This window comes from Aptenodytes forsteri, unplaced genomic scaffold, assembly GCF_000699145.1.
Source record: "Aptenodytes forsteri isolate BGI_AS27 unplaced genomic scaffold, ASM69914v1 Scaffold534, whole genome shotgun sequence".
Classification (NCBI taxonomy): domain Eukaryota; kingdom Metazoa; phylum Chordata; class Aves; order Sphenisciformes; family Spheniscidae; genus Aptenodytes; species Aptenodytes forsteri.
In genome coordinates, this window is record NW_008795712.1 from 1,814,020 (window position 1) to 1,829,223 (window position 15,204).

Below are 15,204 nucleotides of genomic sequence, written 5' to 3' on the forward strand. Positions count from 1 at the left end.
GGGTTAGGTTAATGGTTGGACTCGATGATCTTAAAGGTCTTTTCCAACCTAAATGATTCTATGTGTCTATGTCTGCGTGGGGGCAGATGAAGCCCTCTTTAAAATTTAATGAGATGCATCCCGGCCAAAGCACCAGCTTTTTTCTATTAGAAATCGCAGCAAAGGTGTCCTCCTGCCCCCTCTGATATTCACTGACTGAAAGAGAAACATAATTTCTCCTATTATTTCACCTCCCACATGACTGTACAAGGCTGAATAATAAGGAAGTGCTATCCTCTGTGCTTGTTTGCAAATTAGAAAAAAAAGTAATGAAAGTGAAAGCCTTCCAATCCAGTGGAAGCTACATTTTCTGACAATTGGCTAAATATAAATGCCAAAATTCATTTCACTGGAAAGAGTGCAGATATACTCGTAAAGCAACACATGATACTGCAGTATTGTAACAGAGAATGACTTGAACTCGGGAGGTGGAGATGGTACAACCATAACTAAAAGCATCTCCTTTTAGCTCATTGAAACTTGAGGAGTGTCCATTGATGCAGCAGACATTTACTTATTTGAACAGTTTTAAGAGTAGTGAAAGAAGGCTGCAGAGCAGCCAGCCGTGCTTCTTCCCTAAAAGACTTATGCAAAACACCCAACTGAAATAGAACTGATTTAAGCAATCTCTCTTCTGTGAACTTCAGAAGCTGTTGTCCTTCTTCAGCAGCCTGAAAGCTGGCAAGTGCCACCAGAGAGTCTGTGCCACAGGGATGTAGCCCATAAAGATGATCTCTGAGCTGTGGTTCAGGACGAGGCGACCCTTAGCGCCAGCGTCAGCCTCGGAGATGCCACTTTTGACTGAATCCTTTCTTTCCTCCGCAGTGCCAGGTGTTGCGAGGGTCCGGACCCGGCCGTCCCGCGAGGTGAATGGGATGCTGCTGGTCTGGCACCACTGCGAAGGGGTCGGTCCGAGGTGGGCAGTGCCCGAGCAGCAGGAGATTGCCACCAAAGAGTGGGCGTTCCGCGGGCAGACAGAGCACCGGGCTGATGCGCACATCCAGGTAGGGAGCCCGGTCTCTCCGTGGGGCATGTCCACGCCTGGGTCCTCTCCTATAGTCCAGTCCAGGGACATCTCCTCCCAGTTAACCCACTCAGGGACATCTCCTCCCAACTAACCCAATTAGCCCTGCCTGCGCCCAGTGTCATCGCTGCTGCTGACAGAGCTCAGACCTAGAAACACATTCCCGCGCTGTATACTGAGAGTACGGCATATGTTCCCCAAACACGGATTGTGGGCTTCTTGAGTAGAGAGCAGATGTTCTGAGTACTTAAAAGGAATCTGTTAATTTGCTTTGACTTATAACTGATGTAATTTAAAAAAAGATTCTCTAAGAATTGCGGCACTTAGTGTCAGGAGGCTTTTCAACTCATCGATCACCGAAATGGAAACGCGCGGTTATTTTGCTGTTAATCTTCATAATCACCATCACACGCTGACAAATGTGCCACGGAGAACAAAATGGCTGTTGCCTCCATCACCTCTGATGTGCCACTTCTGTGTGCACTAAACAGAAGGGACTGCGGCCGTGGTCCTTGGAGGGAGCCAGGGGCAGCCACAGGTGGAGGCTCCTCTGGGAGAGCGATGGGAGGCAGCAGCAGCTTTGAAAATGGGCAATCCCTTGGGATTTTGGACCTTGGGAGATTTTTATATACTTGCCACTGAGCAGAACACTTCTACTTGTAAAAATCAGTGACAAAAATGACCCTTAATCTAAAGCGCACGCCTCTCCAAAGGCAGTGCCTGCCTGCTGACTAAATCACGACTAAGGTGAGTGGGTTAGGAAGAAATGAGAATTATTAAAAGAAATGAAGAAGGTGCATGAGACACAGGAGATGCGGCTCTGGGAGTAGGCAGAGATGTGAGAAGCAGGGAGAATTTGGGAGATTGATGGGTTACTAATATTTATTTCATGTCTGCTTTTCAGTGCAAACCACTGTACACAGGTCTATACTGGGGCCAGTCTGTGCTACTTGCCAAGCTGGTAGACAGCTGGTGTATTTGAGTAATAAAGCAGTTAAAACTTCTCAAAAAGTGACATATTGTGGGCAGGCTGGTGAGGTTTAAGGGTTTTAAAATATGTGAAATCTAGTCTAGGAGCACAAACACAAAAATGCTTTATTCCTTACAGTTGTTACAGGGCCAAAGGAAGGACTCATTTGAAGTCCCAGCTTGTGTGGCTGCAGAAGTTAACATGCATAGACTTCTTTGAACTTAAAATTAACTCCGAATTTTCTGAGCTTCATGTTTAAATTATTCCTACACACTAGTTAAGAACTAGTTCCAGGTCAGTCTGTGCTGAGGCCCCTTCCTCCACTCATTCGGTTGCCTCTTGCTGTGTCATGTACCTGCGAGCATCTCTGCTATGCTCGGAGCGACGTGCTGGGCTGTACTGCTCGTGCTGTTGCAATACTGCTGTTAATACAGGCAGCTCGCACCCAAGTCAGCTCTTGCCAATGGCAAATTGTTCCCCAATGGCAGAAAATCCCCGAGAACGTGGCCGACGCAGCTCACCTGGCTTTTCTCCACAGACCAGCTATTCTGGGCGGTTCTGATCTGAGATACACGAGGTCCAAGCTGTGGGATTTTATGAAGCACATCTGGAAGGTAAGACCCTAGCTCCCCTTTTAGCCATGAGGAGGTCAAAGTCTTTCAAACCAGGTCCCCTTTCTGCCTCAGAGCATCAGTCCCACCTCATCCCCTCTGCCTCATCCCCCCGTCTTCAGGTCCAGTCTCTTTTCTGTGTCTCTGAGGGTTTTAGCTGCACTCCCTCATCTGCTCATCTCTAGATGGTTTTCACCATCTCGCTGCTACTTCCCCTCAATCTGTACTCTCCAGCTTGGACTGAACCGATCCTTCTCCACCCCTCCAGGCCAAGTGCCAGCCGGAGCCGGAGCCCAACGAGCATTGCTCCTGGCTGCTGGTTCAGCACACCGCAACCATCTTTGAGAAGCACGTCTCCTTGATGGATTTAGCGGTTTCAGCCAGGCAGGTATGTCCCACGCTGGAGACCACCAGCACCCTGAGCTGAAGGGCTTTGTCACCCGAAAGGCTAAGTGAGTCCTTGCCCACCCTGCCCAGTGTAGCCTTTCCTACCAACTGCATCAGACACACGGGCCGAAACGACACACTGGCATTGGGGCTGCTCGGAGAAAAGGGAGGGTTCGTAAGGACTGCTGTGCCCATAAAACAACTTAAAACTAAAACTAAAAAAAATAAATAGCTAGTACCTGAGCAAACACTGGTGACAATCCCGAGGGACCTTCACACCACATTGTCACAGCGCTCTACAATACAGGAGCGTGGACCTTTTCAGTCCATGGCGAACATGCCTGGGAAAGGTGTAGAGAGCACTCAATATACAGTAAGAAACATTTTGAGGATGTTGATCTGTGTGATCCAAAAAACTCAGGGTTTTTCAGACAACTTTCTGGAAAGCACAAAGATTTGTCAGTTTACAAACATTTACGCTAAAGAAATAAATTCATACTGATGTCAAGAGCTCCTCCTACAATTAAAAGTTTGTTAATTTTCTTATTTTCTTCCTTTCTTGTGTTTTTGGTTTTTGTTTTGGAAACAAGTTTATTAACCACACTTCTCTTTCCCCTCTCCACTTCCAAAAAATCAGAAACAGTGTGTCTTGTAGCCCAAGATCAGCCCTCAATGAGATAATTAAAATAGTTGACACAAATTGATAAAGAATTAAAGGAAAATAGAAATAATGCCTCTAAACATGAATCAATGGGAACTAGATGTTCTCATTTTCATTTTTGGTTGTGGTTTTGGGTTTTTTTTATGAAATGCTAAGCTTGCCTGATAAAATTAGTAACTTTGTTCTAGCACATTTTCGAAGGCATTTGACCTATTCCCATATTACAAATTCAGAACAATAGCAAAACAAATCATGATACAAAACTTTGATAAGGAATAGATCTTGGTGTAATTAAGGAATTATCACAAAGTGGATGTATCTCTGTTCAATTCTTAGATCTGTGCTATTTAGCACTGATATCAATGAACCGGAGAAAAAAGACATTAAAATAACCTTACAAAGAGTTTGTACCCAACCAAACATTAAAGGACTAGTAAATAAAGTAGCCAAAAAAACCCAGCAGTATCTGCACTGCTTCAAAGAACCAAGTGTATGACCATGCATCTGTGTGTCTGGATGCACGTCAAAGAGCAGAGAACAAGTACTTCATGTCATGCAAGATAAAAGGCTGAACCTGATTTCAGCTAAAACCTAATGTGACTGTTGTAGCTGCAAAGGAGAAAGCCAGAGCAGGAGCAGGGATGTTGTATTACCTCCATAGTGTATTGCAATCGCTGCTACTGAGATCGGAGCCCAGGACTGGTGTCAACAATCCAGTAAGGCTGCTGATGACCTGAAGGTAATTCAGTGATGAACAAGACCAAGTGAAAATTTGGAAGCATTTCCTAGAAGATTAGATTTTTAAACTTTTTGGGACCCGTAGAGCACTGTAAACCCCCATGAATTCCCATGGGCCCACAGCAAAGCCATCCAGGCCTGGCACGTCCCAGGCCAATACGGGCTGCATGGCTCTGCTGGATTTCCCCTGAGCTGGGGAGCATTAACAGTTGGCAAGCAGTCTGTGACTCATGGCCCTGAGGCGTAGCTTGACTTTGTGCCTATTATCTGATGAAAGACAGAGTGAAGGGGAACTTGAGCACAGTCTAGGAGACATCTCAAGGAGGTCTCAAGCTGTGGGAGTTGCTGTACCAGAGGGCTGGACCACCGGGGACTGTTCCCTGAGGCTGCTCTGTTGCACTGCAGGTGGGGTCAGGGCTGGTTTTCCTGATCTTTGAACATGCTTTCCTGGGCCATGGGATCATCCTGCAGACGGTGACTCCCCTGGAGCCTCTCCTGCAAAATGTTGTCCACAAAATCTACTACTGGAAGAACGTGCTGGCCATAATCCCCAAGTTCATCCTGAGAGCAGAGTGCATACAGGTAAGGCCTCTGAAGAAGAGCAGCCAAAGGTGGTCCCCTGGAGCTTGGTGGCTAAGAGGTGTGAGAAGGAAGAGCAGTTGCCCATGTGGGCTCAGATATATGTGGGAGGAAAGCACTCGTGGGCAAGATCCTTCCAGTGCTTGGTATGATCTTTCAGTTTCAGTAGCCCAAACAGCTACACTGGAGGTTTAGTGAAGAGGGTCCCTGCAGCAGTTCAATCTGTTGAGGATGGCAGAGAGGTGCTATCCCTGCCCCGTGCATGGGGAACTGAGGCACAAGGATTAGGCAACCTCTCCCAAACTGCAGGAAGACTTTGAGAGAATAACGGCATCCAGATTTCCATCATCCCAGGTCAGTGATTTAAGTTCATCCTATCTCCTTTGGTGAGAACTGAGCCAAGAAATCCTCCTGCTGTTAAATTCCAATGAGATTGGGCAACTCCTGACAGGGGTTTTCCAGGTCCTTACCACAGAGATTCATGGAAGTGGTGGAAGGTCCCTCTGGAGGTCTCCAGTCCAATGTCCCAGTTGGGGCAAGACTATTGCCAAGTTCAGGTCAGGCATGGCCTTGAAGGCCTCCTCCTTTGGAGAACGCCCCCATCTCTCCAGCTCCCTGGGTGTCCCGTTCCACTGTTGCTCTACCCACATTGTTAATTTTTATTTTTAATGTCCATTTTGAACTTCTCAACCTGCAATCTGTGGCTGTTACTCCTTGTTACACCAGCTGGCACTACCAAGAAAAATCTGGCTCCATCATCCCTCTAACTCCCTTCAAGCACTCAGGAGAGTTCATGTCATTCCCTTCTGTCAGGGGTTAAAACTAGGAAACTGTTTGGTCTGACCAGAGCGAGTTTCACTGGCACTACAGTAAAAACTGCCAGAAGATGATTTTCAGATGCCAAAAACCTATCCCAAATCAAACTTGGCTGTGCTAGCTCGTATTGTATAAATGCTGGCTTAATATTTTGCATTCTTACTGACGTGAATGAGCAGCACTCATTTCTGCAGAGACCTCTTCACAGAGGAAAACTCCATAAATCTTATTGCATGTGTGTCTGAGCAGAATTTAAGATGCAGAATTTAAGATTTTAATTTATAAATTTAATTCATAAAGCCCTGGTTGGCTGGAGCTACCCAAGGAATCAAAAATCTCAGGTGGAGCAGCTCCTACCTACACAACATCCATTTCTTTTTCAGTATCTCCTATGACAAAGGCAGTCTAAGATCAAAGTGGCTTCTTGTTTGGGAGCTATGATGGGCTAAAGACCTGCTAAGTGCAGCCAGAGCTGTAGTGTTACAAATAGCAGTCCTACACCCGCCATTTGGGAGAAACGCTAAAAAATAAACCTAGTGTCAGGTAGCACGCACAAAACTGCTGGTTCAGCTTCCCCACCTGAACAAGACCCTCCTTCTCCCCCCAGTTTGAGTGCGATATAGCCATCTGGAATAACAAACACTATCTGCCCAAGCCGCTGCTGGTCAGAGAGGACTCCAGCATCCAGAAGCACCAGCGCTGGTACACCCAGTTCTACAGCAAGAAGAGCACAAGGCTCCCGGTGCAGAAGGAGGGCCTGGACTGGTGAGAACCTTGCTGCCCACTGCAGAAGGTGGCCAGAGGCTCTCAGGTGGCTCCTGCCCACCCTGGCTGGTGGGCAGCGGTGCTGGGCAGACATGATCAATATAACAAATATTGGCACTAGCACAGGGAGCAGAGCCTGAGCCCTGGAGATCTTCTCTTACCTTCCATGTTCAGGGCATCAAAGTTCAAAGGGTGTAACATGCTTGGTCTTGTACCTGTGCTGCAACGTATGAGCTGGGCATGAACTTAAGATTGCCAGAACTCCCTTTAAAGTGCCCTTGTCTCTCGCTGCTGCTATCATTTTGAGTAGTTATATGAAAAGCTTTTCATGTGGCCTTTTATTGCCTGAAGTGTCCTTTCCCAGCCAGGCCTGCTGTTGCTTCTGCACCATCACCTTGGCTGGGGCAAGCTTCAGCTCTCCAGGGGAGCCTTGGCTGATGTCTGCATGGCATCAGAGGTGTGATTGCAAAGCTCACAAACGTATGCCGTCTTCCTTCTCTCTGGCAGCAGGCAGGGCAGCATGGGTTTTAGCTGCCCACCAAGCCCTTACCATACCTTTGGGCTTCCTCAAGCCTACTGAGCTCTTGCATGACTCAATGCCTGATGGAGCACCTAGTTGGGAAGCAGAGGGACTATCCTGGTGATCAAATCACTTAGACCGACAACAACTCTGTAGGTCAAGGACATGACTAAGATCCTGCTTTGGTAGCCCCTGGATTCCAGCAATACCCTGGGTACATTGTTGGCTGTAAAAATTTGTGTCTCATGGCAAGACCATAGGTATCACTTACTGTCACTGTGATCAGAAATGAAGCTAACACATGGAAACTAGGCTGCAAATCTGGCGAAAACTAGTCTAGATTCTCCTGTGCTTTGTGTCTAGACGCTCTGTATTGGAGAGTTAAATTCTGCCTTGCTGCATGCCCTGGAGAAACCCATAATCTCCATAGACAGAGCCTGCCTCCTACAGTTAGCAGGACTCTGGCAGTTACTCTATGCCAAGAGCAAGCAAGAGCAAATGCTCAGCTCCAGGAGCTTTCCAAGGAGGCTGGTAGCTGCTGCTCTCAGGCGTACGGTGCGCTTGCCTGTGCCTTGTGAATTCTGCACTTTGCTGAGGCTTCTGGTTCCTCCTTCACCATTAACTCACAGAGCAGGAGCCGGGAGCAGGAACATGCCACTGCAGCCCTCTGGCAGTGCAGAGTCCATCGCCCACCCTGGCAGCATCCCAGATAATGGCGTGCAGTTGTGCCTTTGCCATTCACATCTGGATATTGCACTGTCAGTATTTCACTATTAAATTCTTTTAAAAACTGATCTCACGTTCATGGTTTGTTGTTCTTCACTGTTTTGTGGGGTGTTCTTGCATGGGAAAAGCAATTCTGCAGCTGGACCATGCTGTCCTGTTTCAGGAGCCACAGAGAATATCCAGCAAGGAACTTAAGGAGATAGCAAGAGCTTGGACAAGGAGCATTGCCGAACCCAACAGCCTGAGCGTCTCAGGGACCTGAGAGCACTAATATGTCTTAGTGGCCCTGACCAGCCTCACCTGGGGCATTCATCCACTCCCTGCCCATGGCCCAGGACCCCCATTTCAGCTCTGTCCCTGTCCTGAGCTATGCTGTAGGAAGTCTCCAGCTCAGCCGCAGACATGCCCATGCCTGGGTGATCCGAACTCTGACCACAGATTGACTTCCCAGCTTGACCTCCACCCTGTCCCACCACCGTGGACCTGCCCAGTGATTGCTGTGCTGTGTCTGACCCTGGCTACCCTCACCACATCCCGATCCTGAGCTGCAGATTTACTTCCCAGCTTCACCTCAGATCTGCCTCATCACCATGAGCTTGCTCCATGATCTGGACTCTTGGTTGAGCCTGGCCATGACCTCTGGGCCTGCCCTGCCTGTCCCACTCAGGGGCAGTGGGACACCCCTCGGCTCTCAGCACCCCATTCCTTAGGGAGCAGCTGCCCTCGCAGTGACGGGTGATGGAGAAGCAGCAACAGGCAGAAATTGCAGCTACCGGGACAGAGAGGACGAGTAGATGAGGCGCTTAGGGACATGGTTTAGTGGGCATGGTGGTGTTGGGTTGATGGTTGGACTCGATGATCTTAGAGGTCTTTTCCAACCTCAATGATTCTATGATTCTATGATTGCCGTACATAAAGTGGGTCAAGATGTACTGTTCACCCACATGTTCAAGGGGGCACATGACCACCACACCCCCCCATACACACACACACACACACACACAAGTACAGAGGCTTTACCTGCACAGCACCCATCTAGGTCTGTTGTGCAACACACCTGGGCTCTTGCTCCCCGCTCCTCACCGTGTTCCCATGTGCAGGATCTCAGGATGAACAAAACTCCAAGGAAGGCAAATTGTTGAAGATCAGATTAGAGATGGCGAGTTAAATTAGCTTTGCTAGATTCATCAGTCCTTCTGAAATTAGAGGAAACTATGGGATACCTCCAGCAGAGCCTGAATTCTGAGCTACCGTTTCCTTTATTACTAACGCTAAAGTAGTTGTGTCCTGTTAAGGCAGAAATTAGAGAATCAGGAAATAAGACAGGATTAGCTTAAGGCTCTTATGTTTCCATTTGCAATCTTATCCTTTTAAATGGGTCTAGCAATAAGGACAATGTAGTGCTGGGAGACACTGGCATGCCAAGGAGCACTGTCCCCCAGTCTTGTATGCCTTTTGGCCATACGTTATCCACTTTACATTTTTACATTTTCAAACAAATCCTAACCTCCTAAGGTTAGGATGCGAGGGCATCTTATCTTATTGTTTACTGAAATCACTTTTACATCAAAGCTACTGCAAAGCTACAGCCATTCTTACTATTATATTCTGATAGTTGTGTTTATTATTATGGCTTATCTTCACACTTGACTACTAGCCAAGAGAGTTTATCCAATTGCCAGACCTATCGTCATTCCATGTCTTTAGGTTTTGTTTTTTCCCAACTAACAAATTCACTACAAATTTCCTAATTTTCAAGCAGAGTTATTTTTCACTTTTTTTTTTTTTGAGGGGGGGTGAGGGGCGAGGTTAGAAAACCCCAAAGGATATCAAAACAGGTCAAAGAAAAGGGTACATGAAGGGTGACATACAACGTACCTTGGATTTTTCCAGTGGTAGGCTTGGGCTCCTTCTCCTTTGAATCCTGGTCCATGTACTTGTTCCAACTGGGACAATTCCCCGGTCATTTCTCGTTTGTTTGGAGATGGGTCTTGGAGCTCCGAACAGCATCAGCAATGCTGCGTTCCTGCATGCAAAACTGCCAGTGATCCCCACTCACCATCACATCTTTGTGACCCTCAGACACTCTGGTGCAGGTCAAGACTGACATAGCCTCTAGGCAAAGACTTCTGTGCCCTTTCGTATTTTGGCTATCATTGTAAGTAGCTGTCAAGGGCCTTGTCTTGTGGAAAGGGGTGAGCCTGCTCAATGCCCGAACGCCTCTTTTCTCCTGGGGTGAAAGCAAGTTTGCAGGTGGATCTGCTGGTACAAGTGAAAATCTCTGACCACACTGAGCAGAAACGTGGTACGTGTGAGTTTTAGGACTATCTTGCCCAGCATCAGCTGGCACTGCTTTAGCAGCATAAAAGCCAGCTGAGCTGAATCTGTCCTGGTGGTTTGAATACAAAATACTGCATTACAACACACCGACCAAGCCCTCCAGTTGGCCAAGTAGTCTTGGTTCACTTTCTGCTACATATAATGTCTCACTGGTGAGAGAGGAGCAGGTTCACTGCACTGGCAACCAAGCGTGAGACAGAAGATGCTCTGGAAAGTGCTTTAGGGAGTTTTGGACGCACAGGGGATGCAGGGAGAAGCCCACTGCAGAGTTTTACAGCTCATGAGGTCCATCAAAGAGACTGCTGCTCAGATTTAGGTCACTTCGATGGATGTTTTCCCTCTTCACAACAAGACACTCGGCACTGGGTGATGTCCCATTCATGTGCTTGAAAAATAGAAAACCCCAGACATTTTTTTTTCCTAAAGGTTGTTTTATTGTAAAACCATAAATACAACACTGACATGAAAATCCTCAAGCAACGGATGCTTTCTTACAGTTACAGTTTGTCTTCTGCCTTGGCATCAACTCTGAAAAGAATGTTGCAGAAACATGTCTCTAAGATACCTCCAAATAACTGAGCTCTGGCCTGGAGCGCTCAGCTCGTTTGGAAGCTAAGTGGAACTATTCCTCCTCTCTTGTGGAATATTTCCATTCAGACAGCAACAGACTTGTAAAAACAGCAACATTTAAACACCTTGATTTTTTTTTTTCTTTAATAATCCTTTTCATTTGACGTCAGTCTAAGTTTCAAACAGCACTGAATTTATTTAGCTGTAAAAAAACAAAACAAAACAAAACAAAATCCTAAAAAGAAAAAATCAGAAGAACTTGAGTTGGCCTCAAGTGTTCATATATCACAATGAAAATCAGCAACTCAACCCCGTGCAATATTGCTCTCTATTGAGTCATTCGATCCACACCAACAATACATGAGACTTCAAACAGGTTTTGTTTTGTTTATTAACACAGCAAGTGTGACATTAGATAACCTTTTAAATACAGTACATGGTACAGTGCGGGGCCAGCTGCCCGCACTTTTCCCCATTATGAAGACAAAGCCAGCGGTGGCGGTTTATAAAAATATTGTGTTGCTACAAAAGTATAAATTAATGCTACCGGTATTAAGAAATATTAAACACATAAAACTTATAAGGATTAAGAAAAATATTCATTAATACCTGTAGAAAACTCTGGCCTAAAAAAGATATTTTTTGTATATTTTTTGTATATTTTTTTGTATTTTTTAAGATGACATGAGATTCTTGCACTCGCAGGTAGAGACACACGCAGGTGCATCTGTGGTATTGCCTAGAACATCTGCATCTACAGAAAGGAAGGAAATGCACACAAGTTACTGAGGGGAGGGAGGGTGAGGAGGGAAAGGAGAACATTAATTGTTTGCTTGATGAAACAACAAGAATTCAGCTCCCAACAGGAGGTTTCAAAAAACGAACATACGAACGAGAAACAGCTTCTCTTTTCAGACTGGCTGCAAACAAGGATTTCCTGATGGTTTGGTTTGTTGGCATGACACTTTCTAGCTACGGCGTGGACCAGAATCCTCACAGTCTGGATGATGTGCGTTCCTCCTGTACTTACAGCCTTGGCTAGTCACCTGTCACGAATGTTTCAGTTCATCCGTTATCAGTTTTCCTTTTAAATAATTAAAAAAAATAAAATTAAAGTCCCAGTAAGTTTAAAGGGACCATGGAAAACAGCTCCTAAGACTGTTGCTCCTTCGATAATACATGCCTCCTTCCTTGAGCGGAAAGGTCCTTCTCCACAGATAGCAAGAAAAACAAAAAAAACCCCCTCCTCCCACCCCCCAGCCCACTGGAAAAAAAAATACCATCCTATCCACACACATTGCAGAGACCGCCACAAGAACCCCCAGAAGACTGAAAACAAGCATTCAAGGCTGATGAGGCTGGGAAGTGTCTTTTTAAGGAACTTTGGTTGTAAAAAGCAAGGGTTTGACATGCCTGTACTCATCAACTCCACTGTAAAATATTCCTGTCGTTAAGGCTGCGCTGCTCACCCGGGTACCAAGACATGCTGACCACTGTCAATGACGCTAGAACAATGGGAAGGAAGAAAATCCTTTCAGTCAGTGGTTGATGTTGTGCATCAATGAGCCATTTACGTGACTCATTTCAGAAGCTATTCTAAAAAATTCAAACTCAGCTGCCTACAGATCATTAAACCTGAAAGGGTCTACTGGATGCACCGTTGTCTAATGTGAGCAAAACTCTTCCGTCGTTACAAAACAAAGGACTCTAACAGGAGTAGTAAAAAACCCAACTAACCAGCCAAACAAAAAACAAAATTAAACAGAAATCCCCCAAACATTGAATATATAAAATTAAATTTCAGGGCAATACACTCTCATTGGTTTACCATTTCTGGCCTAGCATAAGCAAACTATCCCACAGTACTAACGAGGCATTCAACTTGGAGCTGTGCTTGGGTTTACCTCTCTGTATTTTCATTATTGTTTGTTTTGTTCAGTGACATTTCCAGAGGCCCCAGGAAGATGATAACCCGTGGCACGGGGACAGGTCCCATGCACTGTAAAAAGGGAGTTCTTATTGCTACGGGGCGACATCTTCAGAAGTATCTGACACAGGACCTTGAGTCTCAGCCAATGTTTCTAGCCTGGGCATTCCCAACGGATCCCACGGATTCAAGATCATGGTGTAGCACAGAAAATGCACAGCAGAAGCAGCAAAACCTTTAATACTCTCCCCCACCCTGATTCTTTCACCTTGGCAGTATAAGGGTTGACAAGACATCTGCTCCTCAACTGGTGTTTTCTCCTCTGCCCCTTCTGCCGGCCAGCTACCTCCCTCCTTCACGAAACCTGGTTAACGTATATACTGGAGTGCTGGGAAGGGTTTGGTGCCAGTGGTGAGTGGGAGGATGCAGAGGAAGATGCTCTGTGAACCCCTCCTGGACCTATCGGGCAGGACTGGACTCCACACGCAGGCAATCATTTGCCACCTCTACATCCAGTCTCTTTTCTCTTGGCAAGGTCCAAAGCAGCCTTGTGCCCTATGGAGTATGCTCCATGTAGCTGTATAGCCTTGTTTTAAATGACAGGGCTCAAAAAACATTCCCATAACAGACTCCTCCCAGATGAACGGATTTCTCCTCCCTGAAAAGGTTTCCCAGAATCTGCCTTTAGTGCCTTTTTGTTCATTTTTCATCCCATTACTCCTAATTATTCCATAGGGAACAACTTGTCCCCTCCTGCGTGTGCTCCCTCTGAATGCTCACAGGAGCCCCTCTCCACCTCCTTTAGCCAGAGAGATGCAATTAGAGATCTGAGTCTTTCCTCAGTACAAAGCAGCACTCCCAGCCTTTGAATGACTTTTTGGCTGCTCTTTTACTGTCTTTTGACTTATCAGTAACTTGGTGCTGTCTAGCAATGCACACAGCATTCTCCGAGTAGCACAATGTCTCAGTCACCCTGCTCCTGTGCAACACTACATCCTGGCTTGCCTACTGCGGGATCCAGAAGGTGGAAATGGTCCCTCAGACTGGGTAAGGCCGAGTGGACTCATCCACAAATATGAACATATGCGGTAACTTCTTCTCATGCTAAACCTTCCACGTTATTGCAAGCAGTTGGAGAAAAACAAACCAACCAACCTGAGACATCTCACTGAATACTGTATTAACTCAGATACCACAATTTAGAGCTCAAGCAACTTTCAGATGTGTCTCCGCTCTACTTTCAGTCATTCCCGAACTTTGAGAGTATCTGCCACAACTTCATTTGCAAAATTCACGTAAGGGTCATGACTCCCTGAGCTGCTTCTGGACGTATTCTCTGATCAGCAGGGGAGAACACCCAGCAAGCGCAGTTAAACCAGTGCAGGTGGTTCATGTGGATGCTTAAACCAATTAATCTCAAAGTTAAACTGGTTTAACCAGCAATTAGACAAACTGAATTAGACAAAACCTGAGCCCGCAGTCGGCTTTCACAGAAAGTTTTCCAGATTGCACTAGTTCAAATACAACCAAATCAGTTTTCTTAGAACAGACATATAGCTTTGACAAAAAAGAAAAGCTTACTTCCATCTGAAACTGACCCAGTCACAAGACACTGAGCCCATCTTACAAGCCAGAACACAACTACTGTCTACTGCTAGAGACATGGGGAGAAGAGACAGACACAGGAGACAAATCTGGGCTCCATGTTCTCCACTGACTCTCTGGCTGCCATACTCACACAGAAACAACCTTCTGTTTTGAAGAGCTCTGCCTTTGTATCCCACTTTCTCAGTTTTCTAGTAACAAGGATCTTCGGACAGGACTGGAAGGCCCTTCATTTTTTACAGTTCATCTTCTGTTGGTGCTTTCTCCCCACCTGAAGATCATAACCCCTCCCAAAGCAAACTGTGAAGTCCGAAGTCTGCAAGGTCAGGCACAGAGTAAGCAGCAGAAACAAATGAATGCCTGGAGGACACATACACCATTTTTGCATCCCAACACATTTCCCAAGTGCGAGTAAAGGAAGGAAACAAGCAGAAGGCAAATTCCCAACATGACCTACCATGATCCCAATTCTGAGGACTACTCCCAGCAAAAAGGGAGCAGAACCTCATGACAGCTCTGGCCAAACTAAGAGACCCTCTCCTCTCTGGTCTCCCACCACAGGATGGGCAGTGCTCCTTACAGCACAAGTGCTGCTCCACACCACTGAGCCAATCCTAGTAACCTGGCAAGTTAAAAGCTTCCAAAATTCAGACCTTGGTAAAGTATCTATGCTCCCTAGAATGCAAATCCAAGTCTTGAAGGGGGAAGGAGAAATAGGAGCAAAAGCTTGACATCTAGGGTAAATACGCATGCTCCAGATGTGCTTCTCTCCTTTTAATGAAGCATAAGTACATCAGACAAAAGTCAGCCTGTGAGCAGACACAGCATGAATAGCTCCTCTGAGCAGAAAACCTTGTAACCACGTTTAAGACTCATTAAAAGCTGCAGCTTTTAATTCCACTAGCTGGCCAACCAGCTCCTCTTCT

General features: G+C 46.2%; 1 protein-coding gene across 1 annotated transcript in view; it reads left to right on the top strand.

The window, feature by feature from the left end:
• The window catches only part of LOC103902418 (cholesterol 7-desaturase-like), a 12,557-nt gene extending 5,963 nt beyond the window's left edge, over nt 1-6,594 (top strand). The window contains 5 exon segments of the mRNA XM_009283470.1: nt 865-1,043; nt 2,522-2,647; nt 2,913-3,032; nt 4,836-5,012; nt 6,433-6,594. Coding sequence (XP_009281745.1) covers nt 865-1,043; nt 2,522-2,647; nt 2,913-3,032; nt 4,836-5,012; nt 6,433-6,594 — 764 coding nt within the window.
• The last annotated feature ends 8,610 nt before the right edge of the window (nt 6,595-15,204 follow it).